This window comes from Bos javanicus, chromosome 29 (genome assembly GCF_032452875.1).
Source record: "Bos javanicus breed banteng chromosome 29, ARS-OSU_banteng_1.0, whole genome shotgun sequence".
Lineage (NCBI taxonomy): Eukaryota > Metazoa > Chordata > Mammalia > Artiodactyla > Bovidae > Bos > Bos javanicus.
In genome coordinates, this window is record NC_083896.1 from 8,558,328 (window position 1) to 8,585,813 (window position 27,486).

Genomic DNA, 27,486 nt, shown 5'->3' on the forward strand with positions numbered 1-27,486 from the left:
ACCGAGTGTGCCCACGAGGACCAAAAGCGGTGGCAAAGTGCCGTATCCCATGCTATGAAGAGACTTGTTGACGGCAGCAGTCAGTGCTAGCACACTTACTACACTGATGCTCAATAAATGACTTCTGATTTGGGTGATATAAAGCAGTTGGCATCCCCTCCCAGGCAAGCAGGGGGCCAGGTTAACCATGGAACGGAGGGATCAAAGGCTGAGTCCTGGATGAAAGCAGCCAAGGAAGAAGAGACTGTTCAAAACACCACTGTTCTGGAGTGAAGGGTCTGCAAAGAATGACAGTCAGAAGTCAACTGGATCTAGGAAGCAGAATCCAAGGACAGTCACACCCTAGGTATTAAAGATTTATGGAGACTCAAATTCCTGCCCAACGAAAACATTTCTCATCACTTACAATTCACAGAACCCTGATTGTGGTGGTACCCTTTAAAGCATTATAATAGGTACATGTGATTATTACAGATTATATTGAACAGCCTTCCACCTAATACTACAAGTTCAACAGTGAATAAGAAACTAAAACCTAAACAATCATACCTAATAAGAAGGGACTCTCAGTTTTAGTTTTTTCCTCTTAATTTATTGTCAGTTTGTTGTTAGTAACTCACTGAACATAAAATGGAATTATGCACCAAGTGTCATCTAAAGGAATACAAAAGAAAATCAGACACAAAAACCGTCCTTAAGGAACTTAAACACTAGCCAGAAAGGTAAGGCAAACTAACAAATGCATTTTCAGGAAATACTCTTAGAGAGTATAAATACTGTGCTGTTACATTGCTGAAAAAGAAAATGACTTCCAGCTGGGGAAAGAAACATACTTTACAGAGGAGGTAGCAACTGAGATGGGTCTTCCTTGAGGAATGAGTAGGATTTGAGTATGAAAAGTGGAAAAAACAGGAAAGGGCATAGAGTTCTTTTCAACAAATATTTACTTGCTACTGGATCTTTCATCATCTTTTGACGTGGCGGAGCTAGCTATAACCATCTGCTTTTTAGCGTTCTATGAGGTAAGCAGACATCTTGATTCCTTTCTCGTTTGGCGGTGGTGGTGAGAGAAGGGACTGTCGTATTCTGCAAAGTCTGGGAGTTTCCCTCCCCATGGAGTTGCACAGCCCAGTAGCAGCAGAAAAGGGAAAAACCTTCATACACTTTCACCGTAATTCTTTGGTCTTAAAATGGTAAATTTGCCTTATTTAAAATGTGAATTTACTACGGGGCCTTAGTAATAAGCCATGTTTAAGGAAACTATAGAAAAGACTATCCCTAGTATATAACGTGATTTTCTTCTCAAGGGTTTTTTTTCTACTTAGCATTTAGGTGAAAATATAACACAATGGTTTTTAAAAAATACTAAATAGGACTGCTAAAACAGTGTTGACAAAATCCATGCAAAATAAAGCTAAGAACAGCTCTTAAGGCAGCAGAATCAGTATTTTTTAAATGCAAGATAAACAATGCTGTAAGATAGCTGTCAGAACTAAAAGATCTGGAACTAAAATGTGATTAACTGGAAATTCTTATTTGCATTGATAGTCCTCCACTTAATCCACCTGGCTTTCTACTTCATCAAGTGCAACCCAACATCACAAGTCTGAGCTATGAACAAGAAACCGTAACTTAAACACAGATACAGAAAATGCTTTTGTTTATTTTCCTCCACCTAATTTGAATACAGAATTTTAAAAAGAGACATAGAATGCAGGTCACAAAATACACATTGTATACACCTACTCTTAAAAGGAAATACAAAACATACATATATATTTCACTTTAATATATAAATTTACCAAGTCTGCATGGGCAGAATAAAGATTTCACTTTAAAGTTTTTATTTTTGACAAATGCTTTTCAATTGCTTTTTTTTTCGGCCACACCACATGGGCTGCAGGATCTTAGTTCTCCAACCAGGGATCAAACCCTTGGCTCTTTTAGTGGAAGTTCAGAGTCTTAGCTGACTTTGAACTTTGATAAAGGACTTTTCAACTTCTTTCTTGGAATTTATTAAAGACAGTAAGATTTATTACTCCTATTTCAAACCCTCCATGTTATCAATCTTCTCTTTAACATAAAAATTGGAAACCTAGTTCAAAAGGAACTAAATACTTCAACATCATACAGACGTGAATATGGATGAATCTGGGGGACTTAGTTTCTAGTACCACAGGGGAGGAGCTTGCAAGTTGCCCCTCCAACAGAATAATTAAAAAGTTGAACAAAAGAGACGCAGATGTAAAGAACAGACTTTCGGACTCTGTGGGAGAAGGCAAGGGTGGGATGCTATGAGAGAACAGCATTGAAACACGTACATTACCATATGTAAAACAGATGACCAGTGCAAGTTCGATGCATGAAGCAGGGCACTCAAAGCCGGTGCTCTGGGACAACCTGGAAGGATAGGGTGAGGAGGGAGGTGGGAGGGGGGTTCAGGATGGGGGCCACATGTACACCCATGGCTGATTCATGTCAATGTATGGCAAAAACTACCACAATATTGTAAAGTAATTAGCCTCCAATTAAACAAATTCATTAAAAATAAAAATTTTTTTTAAATTGAACAAAAAAACCAACAACTCTTGGAAACAGAGCAAACCACTCCCCGAAAGCTGGAGAAACAGACTAGCAAATACAGAGAATCACATATTACCTCTATAGAGACTCAGAGTAGAAACCATGGGAACCAGTGTGGAGTAGGAAAACCTATGCTGTAACCAACTGAACCGCAAAAGGCTCAGTGTACACAAATTGGAGAGTTAAAAACTCTAGGGGTACCAGTCATAAGGGGAACTTCACACTTCTGTGAGTCTTATCTCCAGGAGCTTAAGTAGGTTCTCACAGCAAATAGAGAAAAAAAATCTCCTCCCGCTTCAAATCATGGGGAGGGGAAAAGGAACCACTTTAAAATAAGCCAGAGCACTCTGTTCTTAATAAAACCAGCCTTCAGGGAAAACTATATTAACCAGAGTCTACCCTGATGGGTGCTTCCCAGGTGGTTCAGTGGTAAAGAATCCACCTGCCAAGCAGGAGATGCAGGTTTGACCCTTGGATTGAGAAGATAGCCTGGAGAAGGAAATGGCAACCCACTCTAGTATTCTTGCCTGGGAAATCCTATGGACAGGAGTCTCGTGTGCTATAATCCATTGAGTCATAAAGAGTTGAACACAGTGATTAAACAACAACAAAACCTCATGGGTATCACGAGAGCCTAGAATAACCCAACTCCAGTCTACACGAGCCGTCCTGCCCTACCTAAGGGGGAAGTTACCAAAAAAATGAAAAACACCTGCAAAGCTTACAGTCCAGAGCACAGGCTTACTGAAGGACTATAGATTGCTTCATCCCCTACCCCCCAACCCCCCACATCTCAACATCACATTACTAAAGTCATATTTACAATGGTTCCTTTTACCTAGTACATCATGTCCAACCATCAAGAAAAAATTACAAAACATACTAAAACATAAAAATCACAGAATGAAGAGACAAAGCAAGCACCAGAACCAAACACAGCAAAGATGCTGGAATTATCAAACCAGGAATTTAAAACAACTACGACTAATATGCTATGGTGTCTGTCTAATGGACAAAAGAGTCTACATGCAAAAACAGATGGAAATGTGAGCAGAGAGATGGAAATCCTAAGAAAGAACCAAAAAGAAATGCTAGAGATTTAAAACCCAAACAAACCTAGATTGTAACAGGAATGAAGAATGCTTTTTTGATAGACTTATTATATAGTAGATATGATACGGCTGAGGAAAGAGTTTCTGAGCTTGAGGACGTATCAGGAGAAACCTCCAAAAGCTGAAAAGGATATAGAAGAATTAAAACAAAAACAGAACAGAATATCCAAGGGCCGTGGGCAACTACAGAAGGCATAATATCTACATAATGGGGATACCAGAAGGAGAAGGAAAAAAGGAACAGAGCAAATATTTGCAACAATGACTGAGAACTTCCCCAAATTAATATCAGAAACCAAATAATAGATTCAGCAAGCTCAGAGAAAACTAGGCAGGATAAAGGCCCCCAGTTCAGTTCAGTTCAGTCTCTCAGTCGTGTCCAACTCTTTGCGACCCCATGAATCGCAGCACGCCAGGCCTCCCTGTCCATCACCAACTCCCGGAGTTCACTCAGACTCACGTCCATCGAGTCAGTGATGCCATCCAGCCATCTCATCCTCTGTCGCCCCCTTCTCCTCCTGCCCCCAATCCCTCCCAGCATCAGAGTCTTTTCCAATGAGTCAACTCTTCGCATCAGGTGGCCAAAGTACTGGAGTTTCAGCTTCAGCATCATTCCCTCCAAAGAAATCCCAGAGCTGATCTCCTTCAGAATGGACTGGTTGGATCTCCTTGCAGTCCAAGGGACTCTCAAGAGTCTTCTCCAACACCACAGTTCAAAAGCATCAATTCTTCGACGCTCAGTTTTCTTCACAGTCCAACTCTCACATCCATACATGACCACTGGAAAAACCATAGCCTTGACTAGACGAACCTTTGTTGGCAAAGTAATGTCTCTGCTTTTCAGTATACACCCCCCAAAAAAAATACACCTAGGTATATTATTTTCAAACTAGAGAAAAATCAAAGATCAGGGGGGAAATTCTGAAAGAAGCCCAAGGAGAAAAATAATTAGTAGAACTAGCCTCCTTAATTATGCTCCTTAATCTTAAACAGTAACAGTACTATCTTCCAAAACACATTTTTTATTGTTTTAACCACTACTTTTTTATTTTTTAATTTGCATACAATGAAATTTACAGTTTGCAGAGTTGTGTCCCTGCCACCCAGTATCACAATACAGAATAGTTTTGACCTTCTGTAATCAGCCCCTCTTCCACCTTTAATCTCAAGCAACCACTGATCTGTTCTCCCATCCCCTAGAGTTTTGGCTTTCACAGAATACCATATAAACGGAATCATACACTGATGATGAGGGGTTTCCTGAGCTTTATGAATATGTAGATGTTTGTCTTCACCAAATTTGGAAGCTGTCAGCCATTTCCTCAAATATTTTTTCTTCACAAATCTCTTTGCCTTCTCTAGTATATATAAGACACAAATGTGAGACCTCTGCTATTGTCCTTTAGGTTTTTAAGCTCTGTTTATTTTTTTTAATCTTTCCTTATTATTTAGATTGTACAACTGAACTATCAAGTTTCTTCAACATTTCCTTCCTCTATCTTCTCCATTCTGCTATTGAAATCATCTAATGAATTCTTAGTTATTTCAACATTTAATATTATTATTTGAGCTATTTTAATTTTCTGTCCCCAAATTGCAACTTGGTTCTTTTTATAGTTTCTTTTTCTCATCTGGGAACTTCAGACTTTCCATTCATTTCAAAAGTGCTTACACACTTTTTTACACTGGGTTACACAGTGTTTTACACAGAGTTTACACAGCATTAGAATGACTGCTCTGAGAACTTTTATTGTGTTTCCAACAGCAAAGTAATTGCATAATTGGTACCTGTTGACTGCTGTTTTCCCCCACAATTGACTATGATTTCCCTAGTTTTTGGTATATCAAGCACTTCTGGACTATATCCTAGAGACTTAATTTTGACACTCTTAGTCATGTTAAAGACTCGTGGTTCTCTGCAGAACTGATCCGTCGTTTTTGTCATTGTGGTAGGCAATAAACGCTATTAGGTTCCAACCACAAGTCCCAACCCACCGTTTGTGGGCTGTGGTTTCAATATTATTTTCAGTTTTCCAAGTCTTTTCAGTATTATTTAGTCTCTCCCCATATGTGCCACCAAAGGGCAGTGGTCTATGCTACAGTTCAGTTCTCAAAACCTTAACGCTTCCTCAAATAAGTTCCACAAATGCTTAGCTCAGGAGTGAATTTCAGACTATATACGGATTTAGATCATCTTTTTCTCTGTCTTCTGCCTTTCCATGGTTTACTCACAGTCTGTCTCCCACATCCCTTTTCTCAATCCTCTGCCTACATTAAATTTTCTGATTCCCCATTCAGTAGCATATTTGTTGCAATGACATCTGCCTCAGGGATAAAGTGGTAAGGAAAACAAAGGTAGCAAAAAAGTAACACGTATTCTCTCCACACTCTTCGGACCACAGGAGACCCTTTGCCCAGCTTTTGATTAAAGAGAAAGATGATCTTTCAGGGTTTTAAATGGCCGCACAGTGCCACGGCCACCGCTACCACCCCTGGAGGACAGCCTCACGATTGGGGCCCACCTTCTGTCCCATCAGAAGGACAAAACAAAAAGAAAGGCTGATTTTATGCAGAATCTTCTGTATGTAAGAGTCCTATTTTCCAGGTCTCTGACCATACACAGAGGAAGATGGGGTTTCTCTTAGAGCTTTTTCTGGCTGGATCCATTGTGGGGATCGAGAATAGGGGGTTCCCTAGAGTTCAAGCCAGGAGACAGAGGATGGTGGGTGAGAGCGAAAAGGAAACTCACTGCTGATCAGTCACCAGTCCCAGTTTTGACTTCCTTCCCTACACCTCCTGCGATTATTTACTCTTCAGAGGTCTCATGGTAGCTCTATGTGTTCTGTTCAGAGTTTTTAGTTGTAATCAGTGGGAGAGACAAGAATGTGTTTCCTCCTCCATCTCAGGAGAACTGGAACCACAAAATTTCCAGAAATAAATCCCTAACATTTACAGTCAATTGATCTGTGACAAAGGTGTCAAAGCAAATCAACAGGCAAAGAACAGCTATTTCAGCAAATGCTGCTGGAACAACTGGATATCCATACGCAATATAAATAGATAAAACTTTGCCTCACACTGTATACAAAAGCCAACTCAAAATGGATCACAGATCTAAACATAAAACCAAAAATTATAAAACTTTTAGAAGAAAACATAGGAGTCTCTCAGTTAACTTACAAAAGCTTTCTTTTGTAAGTTATGTATTTTTTAAGTGATGATACCAAAAAACCCAACAAAGTAAACCTAATAAAAATTCAGACCTTTTGAAGAGCACACTTAAACAATAGAAAGACAGACAACAGACTAGGGGAAAAAAAATTTTTTTTCAAGTCATATATTTAATACATTTGTATCCAGAATTTTTTTTTTAAATCACCTCCTACAGAGGATATGGAGAGAAGGGAATCCTCTTACACTATATTGGTGGGAATGTAAATTGGTACAGCCATTATGGAGAAGAGTACGGAGGTTCCTTTAAAAAACTAAAAGTAGAGCTACCATATGACCCCCTCAATCCCACTCCTGGGCATATATCCAGAGAAAAACATGATCCAAAAGGATCCATGTAACCCAAGGTTCACTGCAGTCCTGTTTACAATAGCCAAGACAAGGAAGCAACCTAAATGTCCATCAACAGAGGAATGAATAAAGAAGATGTGGTAAATATATACAATGGAATACTACTCAGCTATTAAAAAGGTGAAATAATACCATTTGCAGAAACATGAATGGAACTAGAGTGTTAGATGAGTCAGATAGAAAAGGAGAGAAATATCATGACATCCCTCATATGTGGATTCTAAAAAAGAAATTATATAAGTGAACTTACTTACAAAACAGAAAGAGACTTACAGACTTAGGAAATGAACTTATGGCTGCTGAGGAGAAGGGATAGTTAGGGACTTTGAGAAGGTCATGTACCTACTTCTATATTTAAGATGGATAACCAACAAGGACCTGTTGTATAGCTCATGGAACTCTGCTCAATGTCATGTGCCAGGCTGGATGGGAGAGGGGTTTGGGGAAGAATGGTTATAGGTATATGTATGACTGAGTCCCTTTGCTGTTCACCTGAAACTACCACAACATTGTTAACCAGCTATACCTCAATACAAAATAAAAAAAGTTTAAAGTTTGCAAAAAAAAAAAAAAATTAGCTCCTACAACTTGAGAAACAAAACACACAAAACTTGGCAAAAGATTTTAAAAGACATTTTATCAAAGATATACCAGTGACTAAGAAGGACATGGAGAGATTCCCAACAGTCACTGCTGTTGTTTGGTTGCTAGGTTGTGTCCTACTCTTTTACAACCCCATGGACTGTAGCCCACCAAGCCCCTCTGTCCATGAGATCCCAGGTACGAATACTGCAGTGAGTTGCCATTTTCTTCTTCAGGAGATCCTCCCAACCCAGCGACTGAACCCACATCTCCTGCATTGGCAAGTGGGTTCTTTACCACTGAGCTACCAGGGAAGGCCCATTAATCATTAGGTAAAGGCAAATTACAGCCACAATGAGATACAGCAACATATTTCTAGAATGGCTATAATCAAAAAGACTGGTAATACCAAATGCTGGCAAAGATGTTGACAAATTGGACCTCCTGTCCACTGCCACTTGGAATGTAAAATAATATAGCCACTTTTTCTTTAAAAGTTCCTCCTATTATAATAGGAGGGAAGGGGGCAGGGCACAACTTTTTAAAGAGTGACATAGCCCAAGGACACAACACAAACCTACTAAAATCAAATGGGTCCAAGATGGCAGACAAGTCAACTTCCACTAGACCTTGATTCTCAATAAGAAAGCTAAATGACACACTCAGAGGCACCACGACAGTTCTGAGGCACTGTCAAAAGACCAAGGAGTGGGCAGTGGCCCGATTCCTGGAAATCTCCACCCCTTTCCCAAAATAGTTGGAATAATCCTCCCAATCATTAGCATATGAGATTACCCAGCCCATAAAAACTAACCATGTCACATTTTCATGGCTACACTCTCCCTCTGCTATGGCCCACACTCTGTCTGTGGAGGGTGCTTTTCTCTGAATCTGAATAAACCCATTTCTTACCTATCACTTTGTCTCTCACTGAATTCTTTCTGCAACGAGATATCAAGATCCTGAGCTTCTTTCTTTAGGTCCTGAAACCAGGTACCATGGGTTTTGGCTTCGTTTGAGCCATAGCACATGGGTCAACGCCCTATCCAAGGTAAACGGTTTTAATACGACTGAGCAATTTCACTCTCAGTATCAAACCAAGAGACATTAAAACATATGTCAACACACAAGTCTTCTATGCAAATGCTCACAGAAATATTATTCATAATAGCCAAAAACTGGAAACTGTCCAGATGTTCATTAGCTGGTTAGTAGATGAACAAAATATTATCCACACAATGGAATACTACTCAGTCACGAAAAGGAAAAACTACTATGGATGAATCTCAAAAACGTGCTAAGTGAAAGAAGTCAGACACGAAAGAGTGTATATTGTGTGCGTGCATGCGTGCATGCATGCTAAGTCACTCCAGTCGTGTCTGACTCTTTGCGAAACTTGGACCATGGATAGCCCACAAGGCTGCTCTGTCCACGGGATTCTCCAGGCAAGACTCTGAAGTGGGTTGACCTGCCCTCCTCCAGGAAATCTTCCTGACCCAGGAATCGAACCTGCATCTCTTATGTCTTCTGCATTGGCAGGCAGGTTCTTTACCGCTAGTGATACCTGCTGCTACTGCTGCTGCTGCTAAGTCGCTTCAGTCGTGTCCGACTCTGTGCGACCCCATAGACAGCAGCCCACCAGGCTCCTCTGTCCCTGGGATTCTCCAGGTAAGAACACTGGAGTGGGTTGCCATTTCCTTCTCCAATGCAGGAAAGTGAAAAGTGAAAGGGAAGTCGCTCAGTCGTGTCCGACTCTTAGCGACCCCATGGACTGCAGCCTACCAGGCTCCTCTGTCCATGGGATTTTCCAGGCAAGAGTACTGGAGTGGGGTGCCATTGCCTTCTCCGTAGTGATACCTAGGAAGCCCCATATATTGTATGATTCCATATATATGAAACTTTCAGAAAAAGGAAATCTATGGATTTGAGCTTTAATAAAGAATATATCTGTGCTTTGCTCCCTGTTCCTGGTACACAGCTTTAAACATCCTTGGAATTTCCTGAGTGGTATAAGTATCTGTTATGCTAATGAAGTGATTCATAGCTTTAGGATCTGGGCTGATCACCAGAAAGACCAACCACACCATTTAACACAAATCTCAAGTTCTGCCACATCCTTACTGTCTTTACATTGCAAACTCATCTATTGAGGATAAAGCCAAGAGTCAAACAAAGAAAGAAAAATAGATGTACAAACAAAATGGTAAAAATTATAATTGGACAGACATTTTTATAAAAAATTAAATTTTTTGGAAATTCAAAATGTTTAAGTTACTTGCTGCTAAACTCACCCCAACACTACACACAAAATTCATTTGGTATATGAAGTACAAAGAAACATTTTCTGTATATCTAAAGACTTGATTTTCAAAAGAGAGCCTATATTTGCTAATACTCTCAACCACATACAGCTATATAATCAAAGTAGGCAAGTTTAGGGGGAGGTAGTTTAGGGGGAGCAAGTTCAGGGGGAGGTAGTTGGAACTGGCCTTACCCATGTGGAAATAATTGCTTTCCTGGCCTACAGCTCTTCCTATTAGGATAAAAACAGACTGATGTTATCTTAAGAACCCTTCCAATTTTTGAAAAATAAAACCTAAGTGTTCCATAGTTAGCCAGATATTGTCCAGATATTGTTTGTTTTGTTTAAGGAGAAAATTATGGCACATTTATTTTTGTACTTAAATCAAAAGCAGAGTTACTATTATGAAGAAAATAAGGGCATTCTGAACGATAATTATCTCAGTATAGAAAGGCATATACAGAGTTGGTATAGACAAGGCCACCAAGCTTAAACACTGTGATCTGATATTATTAAAACCTCACCTTGGCCCATGGCCTTCTTTGTATCAGAATTTTCCAAATAAACTGTTGGTTCACCAAGAATATGAAATAATGTGACAGCATACAAATGGTGAGCCATTTAAATTCAATATAGTGACAAGGATAAACTATTAGAGCAAGAATCAAATACAAATTCTGAAGCTCAGTGTTTTACAATGCCATTCTGGCATGGATTCTAAATTTTCTAAGCACCTGCCAAAATATAACATGTTGTTTTGATTCATGGAATTGGAAAAGTGGGGGGAAAAAAATGAAGTCAGACACGTCTTTTGCCCCTGGCAGTTCAGTATCTATACCATCTAGACTGATGGCTATTAAGAAACACAACTTTGTAAAAGCAAACAATATAGCCAACCCCAGACCTCCTTGAAGTCTCTTTTAATGTTTTGCCACCTTGAAATCATGACTAATGACTCCAGTTATCTCCAACTTTCTGTCCTGTAATCAAAACTCATTTCTTCCCACCTCATCAAGAGACAGAAATGGGCCTCTTTATACATACCTTGTTTACTATAAACACTCCCTCGGCCTTAACCTTGCTCTCTATATCCTTTTCTACATTTGTTTTCTCCTTATCAGGGTGTTATCCATTTTCCCCATATGCTTTTTTTAAGCTATACCCTACTTGCTTCTTGAAAGGAAAAAACAGCATAGTAACTTTTCTAGGCTAAACTCTAGTAGATTACAGTCACCTGTCAGCATCCACAGGGGACTGGCTCCAGAACTGCCACCGATGCCAAAATCCACAGATGCTCAGGTTCCTTACATAGAACAGCTTAGTACAGTCAGCCCTACACATACGCGGATGTGGAAACCACGAACACCGAGGTCCATCTGCATTTGCATGGTTTACCACTACGCGCAGAATGAGGAAATCCCTGCCAAAGGAAAAACAATAAACTTGAAAATATTATTTGGGGACACTCTAAAGTGGTCAGAATTTTTTTTTTCACCCTTAGTGATATGGGGATATGACAGGAAGCTAGTCAAGTTAACAAAGAGCATATTTCAATGGCAACAGATGTGTAAACTTATTTTCATATTTTCTTCCCATTAAAATACAGTACATAAATCAAAGGTGTTATCATACAAGAGATAGTCCAATTTTCCTTGACAGGATTCTTCACTGCTGAGCCACCAGGGAAGCTCGCAGCTATTGGCATAGCTATGGATCCAAAATATCTGTCTCCCATTACCAACGGTTAGAGATGCCCATATACTCATGTTAATGTAGAAAATATATCATCCTACTTAACTCAATAAATAGCTATAATTTAATACAGGCTAATTCCTAATAGGCTTACTTTGTATTATTACACTAGCTGCTTTATAAATCTATTTTTCACAGAGTAAGGCATGAGTGGGTGCTTTTAATCCTATTTAACAAAGACAACAGGACATTGCATGGCAAGGTCCTAAGTGACAGGTTTATGGATGCAGTCATGGGGCTGTAAAGTTTTCTGAGAGCTTAAACCATATTAGTCTTATTTATAGTTAAAATCCAGCACTTTGCATAGCACCTGGCACTCAATTAATACTTAGGGAATAAAGGGAGGGGAAGTAACACTAGATCTGGTACCAGTGCCACCTGTTACATCTACCTTTAAGATGCGCTCAGTAAGTACTGTCACCGATTAAATTTTATAAGCCACTAGGTACCGGCACTCTACTAGCTTCAGAAACTTCACTATTGGAAATACTAATACACTGCTTATTAAAGACACATATTTCCTGTGTTTCAGTTGCTGCGATCATGTCCAACTCTCTGTGACCCTATGGACTGTAGCCCACCAGGCTCCTTTGTCCATGGGATTTTCTAGGCAGGAATACTGGAGTGGGTTGCTATTTCCTTCTCCAGAGGATCTTCCTGACCCAGGAATCGAACAAACGTCTCCCGCTTAGCAGACGGATTCTTTACTGCAGAGCTACCAGGGAAGCGCATATATTTCCAGAGGTGATATTAAAAGAGAAATAGTTTAAAAATATTTTTTATTAAGCAAAAAAACAGATGTAATTTTTAAAATATAAATAAAAGTTTACTTCTAGGTTTCCTTTTATAAAGAATTTGCATTCATATTAAGAAAATACTTGATTTAAGTATTATATTAAATTGTATAATTTTAACATAATTTCAAGTGTTGGACATGTATCTAATATCTTAATGATCAATTAACTTTGTGACTAAGAGTGAATATAAATATGTATATTTTATAGACTCTTCAAGTACTCCTTAAGGCATGAAAAAATTTTGTTTAAAAATGTATCATTGTATTTACAAACTTTATGATTTTAGAATAATATAGCCCTAATATTTATATAGATATAAATCCACAAAGGTATTTATGATTATATTTATCTTAAACTGAGGGCTGCACTGCAGCAATTATACTAAAACTAAATATTCTATATGACTTTTTAAAAAATCACATAGAAAGGCAAAAAAAGGTTTCCATTCTAATAAAACATGCAGAATACCTAATACTACACAGTAACATAAGACAAAAGTAAATACTGTGTCAAGTCCCATATCCACCTTTCCAAAACAACAACAAACCATGCTACGGTGTTCTATTTATGTACAAAAAAATTTAAATACCCCTCAAATTTCTTTCCTAGTTCTTTAACTGTTTAGTCTAACTCAAATTTTACATTCCCTGAATTCACAGAAGCCGTAAGATGGATAAATACTTCTCTAAGACAGTAGTTAATATTAGTAGCTAAGCTTTAAAAATCAGTGTTTTAATAAATATAGGTACTAGAGCTCTAGGTTAGATCTAACTGACAAAGTCTTTGGGGATGAAGCCCATGGACCTACAGTTTCACAGAGTTCCCTGGGCAATTCTCATACATACTCAAGGCTGAGAGCCACAAAAAAGAAAGGTTATACAAAGGTGTCTGGAAGCAGAAAATGTTAAAGCTAAATAGGACCATAAGGATCATCTAATCAACTCATTTTCCAAAGTTGTGAATTTGAAGTTGTGAGAAAGTAACTAAATTGTCCAAGATCGCATAGCTAGTAATGCCAGGAGGAGAAACAGGTCTAGGGGCGAGCAGACTAGTCTTCTTCTGCCGCACAAGGCTGCCTTCTCCACTTGGGAGGAAGAAAAAGTACTAACTCTTGACTATACCACAAGCTTAATCAGTATCATCATAAGCATTCAAATAGCAAATTCTCAGGGAAATGTGATTTTTGTAAAACACTCCTTCTTAAACCTCAAATATTTCCTTTGGAAAGAATGGTGATAAAAACATCTAAAATGAAAAGTTGTTTTAATCTATAAATGAGCTGAATAATTATAAAGTGCCTGGAAAAGGCACTCAACAAATGTTTCTCTCCGTCAACAGCATGATCTCCTCCCTTCCTTTTTGATTCTACACCAAGATTATCTCTCCCTAACTCTGAACTATGTCCCTTTTTATATTGTTTCTCCTAACTGGCAACGCCTTTTGACCTCTTCTTCTTCAGCGATGCTAATAAATTTCTTCAGCACTCAATTTAAGATGTGCCTTCTAACGAATCTTCTGAACTAACTTACCCTACTCAAATTACTTGTTTCTTCCCTTATTATTTAAACTGATCATGCTTTTAAACCATATACTTGGTTATACCTCCTTTTGAAGCTCTGCAATTATAATTACTTCCCCCATTGCTTTGTACTTTTCAATCTTCTTCCATAATTAGAACTAAGTATCAATGGGTTAGAATACAAGCTCCCCAAAGACAAGGATATTGGTCTGTTTTGCTTACTGATGGAATGCAAGCACCTAAAACAATGCTACCAGTCCATCTTAAAGGAGATCAGCCCTGGGTGTTCATTGGAAGGACTGATGTTGAAGCTGAAACTCCAATACCTTGGCCACCTGATGCGAAGAGCTGACTCATCTGAAAAGACCCTGATGCTGGGAAAGATTGAGGGCGGGAGGAGAAGGGGACGACAGAGGATGAGATGGTTGGATGGCATCACTGACTCAATGGACATGGGTTTGGGTGGACTCTGGGAGTTGGTGAAGGACAGGGAGGCCTGGCGTGCTGTGGTTCATGGGGTCACAGAGTCAGACACGACTGAGCAACTGAATTGAACTGAAGACAATGCCAGGAATATTAGAAGCTGCTGAAAAAATACTTTCGAGGATTATTTCTCCTTCCATTCATCAGTCTTTCTAACACAAAGACACAGATATGAAACACTAAACTTTTTGGAAAAATGAAGATAGATATGTTTGTACTTTAGAAATTTGCAAATTTTTTTAAAGTTAATAGAGCTGTAACAGATGAATCAATCCGCTGACTATAGGAAGTCATTAACTTCTTCATTACATAATACTCTGTGATTCAGTGGATACACAATGGCAGCTAACACAGAGAAGATAAAGGCTTTACGTCTTTAAACTCCTAGAGTTTGAAATCCTACCTTTCTATGGTGAAGAACTGCTTAACTTTTCTCTCTTTTAAAACTATGAATTAAGAATAAAGTGAAAGTCGCTCAGTTGTGTCCGAATCTTTGAGACCCCATGGACTGTACAGTCCATGGAATTCTCCAGGCCACAGTACTGGAGTGGGTAGCCTTTCCCTTCTGGAGGAGATCTTCCCAACCCAGGGATAGAATCCAGGTCTCCCGTATAACAGGCGGATTCTTGACCAGCTGAGCCACCAGGGAAGCCCAAGAATACTGGAGTGGGTAGGCTAACCCTTCTCCAGGGGATCTTCCTGACCCAGGATTGAACCAGGGTCTTTAGAACTAACACCCAAAAAAAGATGTCCTTTTCTTTATAGGGGACTGGAATGCCAAAGTAGGAAGTCAAGAAACACCTGGAGTAACAGGCAAATTTGGCCTTGGAATACAGAATGAAGCAGGGCAAAGACTAATAGAGTTTTGGCAAGAAAATGCACTGGTCATAACAAACACCCTCTTCCAACAACACAAGAGAAGACTCTACATACGGACATCACCATATAGTCAACACCGAAATCAGATTCATTATATTCTTTGCAGCCAAAGATGGAGAAGCTCTATACAGTCAGCAAAAACAAGACCGGGAGCTGACTGTGGTTCAGACCATGAACTCCTTATTGCCAAATTCAGACTTAAATTGAAGAAAGTAGGGAAAACCACTAGACCATTCAGGTATGACCTAAATCAAATCCCTTATGATTATACAGTGGAAGTGAGAAATAGGTTTAAGGGCCTAGATCTGATAGACAGAGTACCTGCTGAACAATGGAATGAGGTCCGTAACATTGTACAGGAGACAGGGATCAAGACCATCCCCATGGAAAAGAAATGCAAAAAAGCAAAATGGCTGTCTGGGGAGGACTTACAAATAGCTGTGAAAAGAAGAGAAGCGAAAAGCAAAGGAGAAAAGGAAACATACAAACATCTGAATGCAGAGTTCCAAAGAATAGCAAGAAGAGATAAGAAAGCCTTCTTCAGCGATCAATGCAAAGAAATAGAGGAAAACAACAGAATGGGAAAGACTACAGACCTCTTCAAGAAAATCAGAGATACCAAGGGAACATTTCATGCAAAGATGGGCTCGATAAAGGACAGAAATGGTATGGACCTAACAGAAGCAGAAGATATTAGAAGAGATGGCAAGAATACACAGAAGAACTGTACAAAAAAGATCTGCACGACCCAGATAATCATGATGGTGTGAGCACTCACCTAGAGCCAGACATCCTGGAATGTGAAGTCAAGTGGGCCTTAGAAAGCATCACTACGAACAAAGCTAGTGGAGGTGATGGAATTCCAGTTGAGCTATTCCAAATCCTGAAAGATGATGCTGTGAAAGTGCTGCACTCAATATGCCAGCAAACTGGAAAACTCAGCAGTGGCTACAGGACTGGAAAAGGTCAGTTTTCATTCCAATCCCAAAGAAAGGCAATGCCAAAGAATGCTCAAACTACCACACAATTGCACTCATCTCACACGCTAGTAAAGTAATGCTCAAAATTCTCCAAGCCAGGTTTCAGCAATATGTGAACTGTGAACTTCCTGATGTTCAAGCTAGTTTTAGAAAAGGCAAAGGAACCAGAGATCAAATTGCCAACATCTGCTGGATCATAGAAAAAGCAAGAGAGTTCCAGAAAAACATCTATTTCTGCTTGATTGACTATGCCAAAGCCTTTGACTGTGTGGATCACAATAAACTGTGGAAAATTCTGAAAGAGATGGGAATACCAGACCACCTGACCTGCCTCTTGAGAAATTTGTATGCAGGTCAGGAAGCAACAGTTAGAACTGGACATGGAACAACAGACTGGTTCCAAATAGGAAAAGGAGTTCGTCAAGGCTGTATATTGTCACTCTGTTTATTTAACTTATATGCAGAGTACATCATGAGAAACGCTGGACTGGAAGAAACACAAGCTGGAATCAAGATTGCCGGGAGAAATATCAATAACCTCAGATATACAGATGACACCACCCTTATGGCAGAAAGTGAAGACGAACTAAAAAGCCTCTTGATGAAAGTGAAAGTGGAGAGTGAAAAAGTTGGCTTAAAGCTCAGCATTCAGAAAAAGAAGATCATGGCATCTGGTCCCATCACTTCATGGGAAATAGATGGGGAAACAGTGAAAACAGTGTCAGACTTTATTTTTTTGGGCTCCAAAATTACTGCAGATGGTGACTGCAGCCATGAAATTAAAAGGCGCTTACTCCTTGGAAGGAAAGTTATGACCAACCTAGATAGCATATTCAAAAGCAGAGACATTACTGTGCCAACAAAGGCCCGTCTAGTCAAGGCTATGGTTTTTCCTGTGGTCATGTATGTATGTGAGAGTTGGACTATGAAGAAGGCTGAGCGCCGAAGAATTGATGCTTTTGAACTGTGGTGCTGAAGAAGACCCTTGCGAGTCCCTTGGACTGCAAGGAGATCCAACCAGTCCATTCTGAAGGAGATCAGCCCTGGGATTTCTTTGGAAGGAATGATGCTGAAGCTGAAACTCCAGTACTTTGGCCACCTCATGCGAAGAGTTGACTCATTGGAAAAGACCCTGATGCTGGGAGGGATTGGGGGCAGGAGGAGAAGGGGACGACAGAGGATGAGATGCCTGGATGGCATCACTGACTTGATGGACATGAGTCTGAGTGAACTCTGGGAGTTGGTGATGGACAGGGAGGCCTGGCGTGCTGCGATTCATGGGGTCGCAAAGAGTCGGACACAATTGAGCGACTGATCTGATCTGATCTGATCTCCTGAATGGCAGGCGGATTCTTTACCAGTTGAAATACCAGGTAAGCTCCTGAATAAAGAACAACCTAATGAAAAAACACTAATTTCTGAATTATTCAGGTTCAAGTTATATAACAGTATATAACTCTTGAAATATATAAATTTAAGAGAGCAATTTTATCTTTTTTTGTTTTAAACAACTTGTTTCATCCTATACATAAGGCTGAAAATACGATTATCCCTTTCTTGAAAAAGTTTTAAAACTAAAATTTTTGAGTCAAGTACATTTAAAAACTATTTTTGATTGTGATAATTTTACAAGTTAGCCTTCCAAATAAACACAGTACAAAATTCTACTCCCCCAAATTACCTGCTTTATAGCATTTTTATGCAATTTAATCAAAATACAAAAATCCAGCTAGCCCATACACAGGACTGTACAAAGAACACATCAATATGGTTAGGCATTCAGTGACAAAACAGAATTGTGAAGGGTCACTATTTTTTTCTCTTCATTTTAAGCAATATATTTCACTACACATATGAAAAGGTAAGAGTGATAATTAAATATATGGCTAATTACATAATCTCAGAGGTCTTAGCTATTGAGCTAGAGCTATTTTTCAACTGTCAAACTATAGGACAATTGAATAAATAGAAAACTCTAAGTAAGTAAATACACTGAGGGAGATTATATTATATAGTGGAATGAATGGGTTTTGGAAACACACTGGGGTTCACATCTCAGGACTCCCATCTCCCAGTTGTTTGATCATAGGCAAAATGTTTAACTTCCCTGAGACTTGGTTTATCTATAAAATGGGCATATTTCTCCCTTGCAGAGTTGTGATGAAGATTTAAAAGGATAATATGTCATTCATTTACTTAAATTCTCTAATGATTCATTATAATCATTAGAGAAAAAATTACAAACCCCTTCAAAAATTACCTTCTTACTTTCAAAGAAAGGAATCATGTTTTCTGGTCTCAACATTTCTTAAAATATGCAAGTAGAAATGTTCAATAGGCAGACAAAACATAGGCTTCAAGTCAGAATTCAGGGAAGGGCAGGGCTTCTCTGGTGGATCAGTGGTAAAGAATCCACCTGCAATGTAGGAGATGTGGGTGCAATCCCTGGGTCAGCAAGATCTCCTGGAAAAGGAAATGGCAACCTATGCCAGTTTTCTTGCCTGGGAAATCCCACAGAAAGAGGAGCCCTGGTGAACTACAGTCCATAGGGTCACAGAAAGTTGGATACAACTTAGCAACTAAACCACCACCACCAAAGGGAAGGGTACACAAGAGATAAGCAAAGCTCAGTGTCATCAAGCATTCAAATCACAAATTTATTTAAAGACTACTATCTTTGTAATTTTGATACACCAGTCTTTATTCCTCCTACCTGATATCATTGTCATGAAGTTACTTATTAATCCCTACTCAACAAATATTTTCACAGTAATGAGCTAAAACAATTTTCCAACTACCCTAGAACAAGTAAGCTCCTTACTAACCTCCTCCCTTAGCATGCCATAAGTTTTCTAATAATATATACATGGTAAATGGTACCCCACTCCAGTACTCTTGCCTGGAAAATCCCATGGATGGAGGAGCCTGGTGGGCTGCAGTCCATGGAGTCACGAAGAGTCGGACACGACTGAGCGACTTCATTTTGACTTTTCACTTTTATGCATTGGAGAAAGAAATGGCAACCCACTCCAGTGTTCTTGCCTGGAGAATCCCAGGGACGGGGCAGCCTGGTGGGCTGCTGTCTATGGGGTCACACAGAGTCGGACACAACTGAAGTGACTTAGCAGCAGCAGCTTCTGCTTTAAGTAGACCAAAAACTTTTAGTTTATCTCCTACCTCCAAAGTAATTCTCTATTATTGACCAGACACTAAAATTTAGCACAGTCCCAGATGGCGCAAGTGATAGAGAACTTGCCTGCCAATGCAGGAGACATAAGAGACATTGGTTCTATCCCTGGCGGGAAGATCCCCTGGAGGAGGGCATGGCAATCCACTCCAGTATTCTTGCCTGGAGAATGCCCATGGACAGAGGAGCCTGGCAGGCTACAGTCCATAGGGTTGTAAAAAGTCAGACGCAACTCAAGTGACTAGGTTTGCATGCAAGTGGAATCTGGACTCGGACTCTAGTTACTTCCAGACTCAACCTTAACTAAACACTTCTACTCTTTTTCAGGTTTTTTCCCATGTATTGATGCCACTGTTTCCCCCACCAGAGAGTAAGCTCCGCTAGAGGCAAGAACCACATTACATCATCTATTCTCGTAGCACTTAGCCTACCATGTCCAAAAATATCTATGCCACTTGCATATACACATATTCAATAATTTCTTTGTTTTCCTTTGTCTTAATTGTTTACTTCCCAAAGTTAAATATTTAAAACTAATTTGTAGCCTATCCCAGCTACCATTTACTGAATACTCACTATGCATCACTCTGTATTTTTTTAATCTACAGAATATTATCATATTTTATCAATTCTAAAATATCATAGACTTAATTTTAGAGGTGTTAAGATGTGAAAAATAGTAAATGGTGACTATGAGGTGTCACTGATTATAAGACATATTCCATTTTCAGAGATCTTAAAATGCAAGAAAAAATGTCCAAGAGAGGGCTTAAAAATTTTGTCCTAATTATTACCTGTTAACCAGGTATTACTCTTACAATCTTCAGTTACAATCTTCAGTAACTGGGGGAGGAATGAATCAGAAGCAAGCTGATTTAACTACTTCCTCTCCATAAAGTAAAATATATACATGTGTAATATGTGTTGATATGCTCAGAAGAATACTTATAAAACTCTCTTACATATATTTACTTTCCCAAACTTTTTATAAAGATAAAGTTCAAAAGATCACTGATAACTCCCATTAAAAGAATCATAGTAATTACTAAAACCTAAAATTTATACTGACAAATTTTAGGCAGATAAATATGCCCAACTTTATTAATGCAATATGTTTTTCTCTCAAAATGGCAACACAGACTTTAGTTTGTTGAGAATACAAAGAGATGAATTAAGTATTTTTCATAGACAAAGTATGTATTACAAATCAATACCAAAGTAATTTGCCAATATACATACAATTAAACATTTAAAGGCATATAGTTTCCAAATGACTGTACATTTTCACCTAACTCACTGATATATCTACTGACTGATAAATTTTATAATCACACAATAATAGTTCCAGTTAACTCCTTAGATATTTACTCACTTCCACTATTAAATGTTTAAGGTGTCAAATTACATATATTACATTAAATTACATAGAACTTAATTCCAGAATAAAAAGAAAGCACCATATTTTATCCATAAGTATTTGCTAGTAGAATACAAAAGGGAACATGGCAATGTGACATTATATTCAACCTCAACCTAAAGATATCTTAGTAAGGAAGTGAATAAAGAAAAAGCAGACAGAGTGGTAATGGAACCAGTAATAATTTGGTAATGACAATTTATTTCAGGTACTAGATTTTTTTAAGAATTGGTAGGAGCATTTAGAAAAATCTAAACTTAGACTCTTGGTTGAGCCTCAACTACAAGAAAGGACAGACTAAACTCCATTTCTCTCCCCCTCTCTACCCTCCTTCTGCGATAAATACTAACATTTCAAATTATTTTATGTTAAGAAAGAAGTATCACAATTGTAGAATATAAAACAGAAAGAAAGAAGTATGGGGCTATTTTCAATAAATATATACGCATTTGAAGAAGTTATTATTAAATGTCATTTTCTTTTAAGAGTAAAAACAATTGGTAACCAAAGATTAAAAGGTTCAGCAACTTATATTCAACTCAAGACTAGGTTCTAATATGACTTAACTGAAATCGATTTGTAGGTCAGATTCACTCAGTATTATGTACTTCAGATATTTTCAATTTGTTATATTAATTTAAAAAACACTATGAATTAAGAACTAATAAGTATATAAAAATTCTCATCTTACTTCTCCATTTCTTAATGTTGTGATGACTCCTCTTGCTACACCCATTCTAAATAGTGTTTCTGTGGCCTGTGAATTTAAAAGAAAAAAAAAGCAAAGATATATCATCTTTAATCTGTGTTCAGCTGTACATTTCAACACCAAAATGCAAAACACTCAATATTACATTTTTCAGGAACTTCTAAAGAAGCATGAATAAGGTATAATAAGCTTTATGCTGCTGCTAAGTCACTTCAGTCGTGTCCGACTCTGTGCGACCCCATAGATGGCACCCCACTAGGCTCCCCCGTCCCTGGGATTCTCCAGGCAAGAACGCTGGAGTGGGTTGCCATTTCCTTCTCCAATGCATGAAAGTGAAAAGTGAAAGTGAAGTCACTCAGTTGTGTCCGACTCCTAGCGACCCCATGGACTGCAGCCCACCAAGCCCCTCCATCCATGGGATTTTCCAGGCAAGAGTACTGGAGTGGAGTGCCATTGCCTTCTCCAAATAAAAAAATCATTTTGAGAACATTTTAATGTTATAAAAAGCTCAAACTGCAATGTTTCAAAGGTTATTTTGATCTGCTATTATCATTTCACATCTATAGTTTCAAATTAAAACACTTAAATAACTATAAAACTTAGTTTGGTTAACAAAGATTAAATAAAAACTTAGAACTTGAATTCAATTCAGAAATTACCATTTATTCTGATTGGTATACAAACACCAGTCCAAATCACTAGATTAGTACTGAAATACTGACAGAAAACTAAGTAATTCTGTGATGTCATGTATTAAATAGCATCTGAAAAGACAATGCTTTCTATACACTAACAATGAACACTCCTAAAAGGAAACTAAGAATTTGTTTATAACAGTATCAAAAAAAATTTTAAAGACATAGGAATAAATTTAACCAAAGAAGCAGAAGACTTATTCACTGAAAACTAAAAAACACTGCCCAGAGAGCTAAAAATATAAATAAATGAAAAGACAACCTGTGTTCATCAATTAAAAGACATAATATTGTTAAGATATCAATACTATACAAAATGACCTATAGAGTCAATGTTATTCCTATCAAAATTCCAATGATTTCTTTACATAAATACAAAAATCCATCCTAAAATTCACATGCAACCCCAAAGACCCCAACAGCCAAAATAATTTTGAAAAAGAGGAGCAAAGCTGGAGGACTCACACCTTCCGATTTCAAAACTTACTTTAAAGCTACAGTAATCATACAGATATGCATAGGCCAATGAAATAGAAGCGAGAAACTGAAAACAAACTTTATAAACAGTCTAATGATGTTCAAGAAAAGTACTGAGACCATTCAATGGAGAAAGGACAGTCTTTTTAGCAAATGGTACTGGGAGAACTGGACAAACACTACTAAATTTGTGAATTCAGCACAACATGAACATAATTTCAATCCATAACTCAGAGAGAATTAAAATAGGCCACTAATAGGGAGGAAGAAGGGTTATCCATACACACAAACAAAAAACAAGCGATAAATGAATGACTTTGCTATGAGAGATTTTTACAAACGCATACACAACTAGATGTTGAAAGATTTACAGACATTTTTATTAAAAGAAAAAATTTACCAATAGTACATTGTAATTTTTTTCCATTCTTAATCATATGTACACTAAATTACATCTTCCGTCTTCCTGTTTCTTTTGAAAACCTTATTTAATCTAGTGATGTGATTAACAGGCCTCATCCAGGTCAGGTTAGTTACTGTATATATTTGAGAAGCAAAAGGAGAAAGGCAGAGGCAGCAAGCACTTGGGATAAAATACACAACTTCTCCTCTAAACCACATCAAACTTCTTTACTCTTTTGTGACTCACAAACCTGAGGCAGTTTGAAGATTTAATTATCCTTTTGCACTTTCTCCAATAGAGAAAGAACACTAAATTCAATCTTTTGTTTCCAACTAAATTGATTTATTTCCTGAGCTCTTCCCACCAACATTGTTAAGAACGTCTCATTCTGATAGCTCTCTGTCAATTCAGCTCAACTTCCTTTGATTCTATAGGAAAGCACTGGAGTGGACAACATTCTTTTGACCTCTACTAAAGAGACTGCGTTTAATTTACTTGTACCCAAACAATGACTAACAAGTGTCCGAAACAATGAGATACAGGGCTAATTCTCAGCATCTGTAAATTTACCACTAACAAATTCTTCATTGAAATTTCCCTCTCTTCGAGTTTTGATTAATACTAAAATTAATTAAAATGATTAATACTAAAAACATTCATTAAACATTTGTCAGGGGCAGAGAGAAAAAACATCTATAGGCTCTCCGTTAAAAATAGGTTTGCAAAAGAGACTGCTTTTAGGAAACGTGTTGGATAAAGCAACACAGGGACATGAAATCTAGATGGAAGAAATGCAAAGTTGAAGAATGGATCCTTGTGTTTGGGTATGTGGGTATACGTGTGTATGTGTGTGTGTGTGTGTGTGCATGTGTGTGCACGTGCACAAGCCAAAGAAAGATCCAGAAGGATCTTTTCTAATATTCTGTCATGCACATATACCATTTGCTAACAGTAAAAGGAAAAAGGGAAAAATAAAAGTAACAATTTTTATACACTAGAAGATAAACTAGATTTAAAACAGAATTTTGGAACAGTGTAAAATATTATAGGACAAGCAATACTACACTGAATGGCTCCCAATGTGAAAATAATCAAAATTCAACAGAGACTCATGTTCTTATAGTCCAATGCATTTTAATTCATTTTATCAATACAAAGTAAGTCATCTTAACAAGAAATATATACTTAATAGGCTTCGCTTTGAAAATCATCATATTATAGAAAGACTTCAATGGTTAAATTAATATGCAGTTTATACATATAAATACAAAAGCTGTATTTAGCATATATTTATTTCCTATATTTACTTCCTATTAGTCAAGCAACTAGAATTCTAGTTATCTTATTCCCAGTATTTACTATCTTGGTAAGCTGCAGACAGGTTGCCGAGATAGTAAATAAGACCTCTATAAAAAGGTGACAGCTAATATCAGCCTGTTTTCCTGTGTTGGTTAGTGGTTATGTTAATGTATGTGAAAAGCTCAGTAAAGAGCTACATAAAGGTAAAATAGTGAATCCAGGGTCTACTTTAGGACTTCGTGAAATGAAAAGATGTTTGATAAAACACTCATTTTTATGTATTTCCAGGGCCTTAAAAAAAAAAACATAACATAAAGATTAAGAAAGCAGGTTTTAGAAACAGGCTGTTCAGTTCAAAATCTAGCTTTGCTATTTGTAAGATGTGTGATACAAACAAGCAATTTATTTCTTTGAGTGCAATTTCACAATGAACAAAATCAGGATAACAACAGTATGGAACTCAAGGAAAATTATAAGTGTTCAATAGGTGATTTTATTACTATTAATATCCTAAAGGAAATACAAAATTCCAATTCTGCCTTAAAAAGTGGTCATAATTTACAGTTAAAAATACAACTAAAAACTACATCAGATGGGAATTAAAAATGTACTGTATAAAACAGTAAACCACAATTAGCACATTATGCCATATGGCTATTTATTTATACTAACATTCTTGACAAGACAACAGGAAATAAAGAAAACTTACATTATTTCAAAAAGATTAATTTAGCAAAAGAAATAATATGCAATAGTCATTCCCCAGCTGTTTATCCTGGCTACAGAAGAAAAAGAGATTTAAATACTGAAGCTTTTAAGCACCAGCTGCTTTCCTTCTTTATGATGATAAAAATATAAAGTGAAAAATAGGAAAACTGAGCATTAGTTATCTCAGTTCAGTTCAGTTCAGAAGCTCAGTCATGTCCAACTCTTTGCGACCCCATGGACCACAGCACCCCAGGCCTCCCTGTCTACCACCAACTCCCAGAGTCCACCCAAACTCATGTCCATTGAGTTGGTGATGCCATCCAACCTCTCATCCTTTGTCGTCCCATTCTCCTCCTGCCCTCAATCTTTCCCAGCATCAGGGTCTTTTCCAATAAGTCAGTTCTTTGCATCAGGCAGCCAAAGTACTGGAGTTTCAGCTTGAGCATCAGTCCTTCCATTGAATATCCAGGACTGATTTCCTTTAGGATTGACTGGCTGGATCTCCTTGCAGTCCGATGGACTCTCAAGAGTCTTATCCAACACCACAGTTCAAAAGCATCAATTCTTCAGTGCTCAGCTTTCTCTATAGCTCAACTCTCACATCCATACATGACTACTGGAAAAACCAGAACTTTGACTAGATGGACCTTTATTGGCAAAGTAATGTCTCTGCTTTTTAATATGCTGTCTAGGCTGGTCATAACTATCCTTTCAAGGACCAAGAATCTTCTATTTTCATGGCTGCAATCACCATCTACAGTGATTTTGGAGCCCCAAAAAATAAAGTCAGCCACTAGTTCCACTGGTTGACCCATCTATTTGCCATGAAGTGATGGGACCGGGTGCCATGATCTTAGTTTTCTGAATGTTGAGCTTTAAGCCAACTTTTTCACTCTCCTCTTTCACTTTCATCAAGAAGCTCTTTAGTTCTTCTTCACTTTCTGCCATAAGGGCAGTGTCATCTGCATATCTGAGGTTATTGATATTTCTCCTGGCAATCCTGATTCCAGCTTGTGCTTCATCCAGTCTGGCATTTCACGTGATATACTCTGCATGAAAGTTCAATAAGCAGGGTGACAATACATAGCCTTGATGTACTCCTTTCCCGATTTGGAACCAGTCTGTTGTTCCATGTCCAGTTCTAACTGTTGCTTCCTGACCTGCATACAGATTCCTCAATAAGCTACAACGGAAGCCCAAGAATACTGGAGTGGGTAGTCTATCCCTTCTCCAGTGAATCTTCCCTACCAGGCATTGAACTGGGGTCTCCTGCATTGCAGGCAGATTCTTTACCAACTGAGCTATGAGGGAAGCCCTATTAGCTATCTGCTCCTAACTAAAGAATCACAGCATGACAAAAATCTAGTCATATACCTTCAAAATACACAAAGGCATTAGCTTAGCAACCAAGACCTTTATGAAGTCCCCAAACCTTTCTCATACTCTTCCCTCCAGGCAGCTGCCTACAGCCCACCGCTTTCTGGCTCACAAATTACAGTTCATAACCTCAGGGCCCTTGCACTGCAGCAGCTACAGTCCAGGGAGCAAAAGCTCTGACAGGAACTCTGTCTGTCTAGCCAGGAAATAGGGAAGAGGGGCTCGAGTCAACCAGAGAATGTGTAGGGAATTAATTTCTAGCTTGGTGGGGCAAGGGCGGGGGTGGACAGGAGGTATTTTCTTTTTTCCTCTTGACTCTGCCCCCAAGAACAGGTCCCAATTATACGATGAAGCAGCACCAGTGCAGGTAGTTAAAGCTACAAAATCAACTCTGTTTTTCTAGGCAAGGCTTATGGAAAGGGGACACTTGTAGTCCAAAGAAGAGAGGAAGAATCCTCACTATTTTTTTTTTCCACTCTTTTTTTCTATTCATTTTCTCCCAACAGCAGACCCTGGTCAGTGTGTGCAGCTGAGACAGCAGAGCAGACAGCTAGAGCTCTGAGAGCAATCTGTCTTTCTGGCCAGAGGACCATGAAGAGGAGACCCAGTGAAGCAGAAACTAAAGAGGTAATCCCAGAAAGAA

At 38.3% G+C, this 27,486-nt stretch overlaps 1 protein-coding gene across 2 annotated transcripts in view; it reads right to left on the reverse strand.

Annotated features, from left to right (window-relative positions):
• Positions 1-27,486, reverse strand: part of TMEM135 (transmembrane protein 135) — a 312,520-nt gene that overhangs the window by 132,919 nt on the left and 152,115 nt on the right. Inside the window, exon 5 of one of the 2 annotated variants that reach the window (XM_061406022.1) lies at positions 21,867-21,932. The exons of the other annotated variant lie outside the window; for it this stretch is intronic. Within the exon in view, the coding sequence (XP_061262006.1) occupies positions 21,867-21,932 (66 nt within the window). The remainder of the gene's footprint in view (positions 1-21,866; positions 21,933-27,486) is intronic. 2 annotated transcript variants of the gene reach the window in all.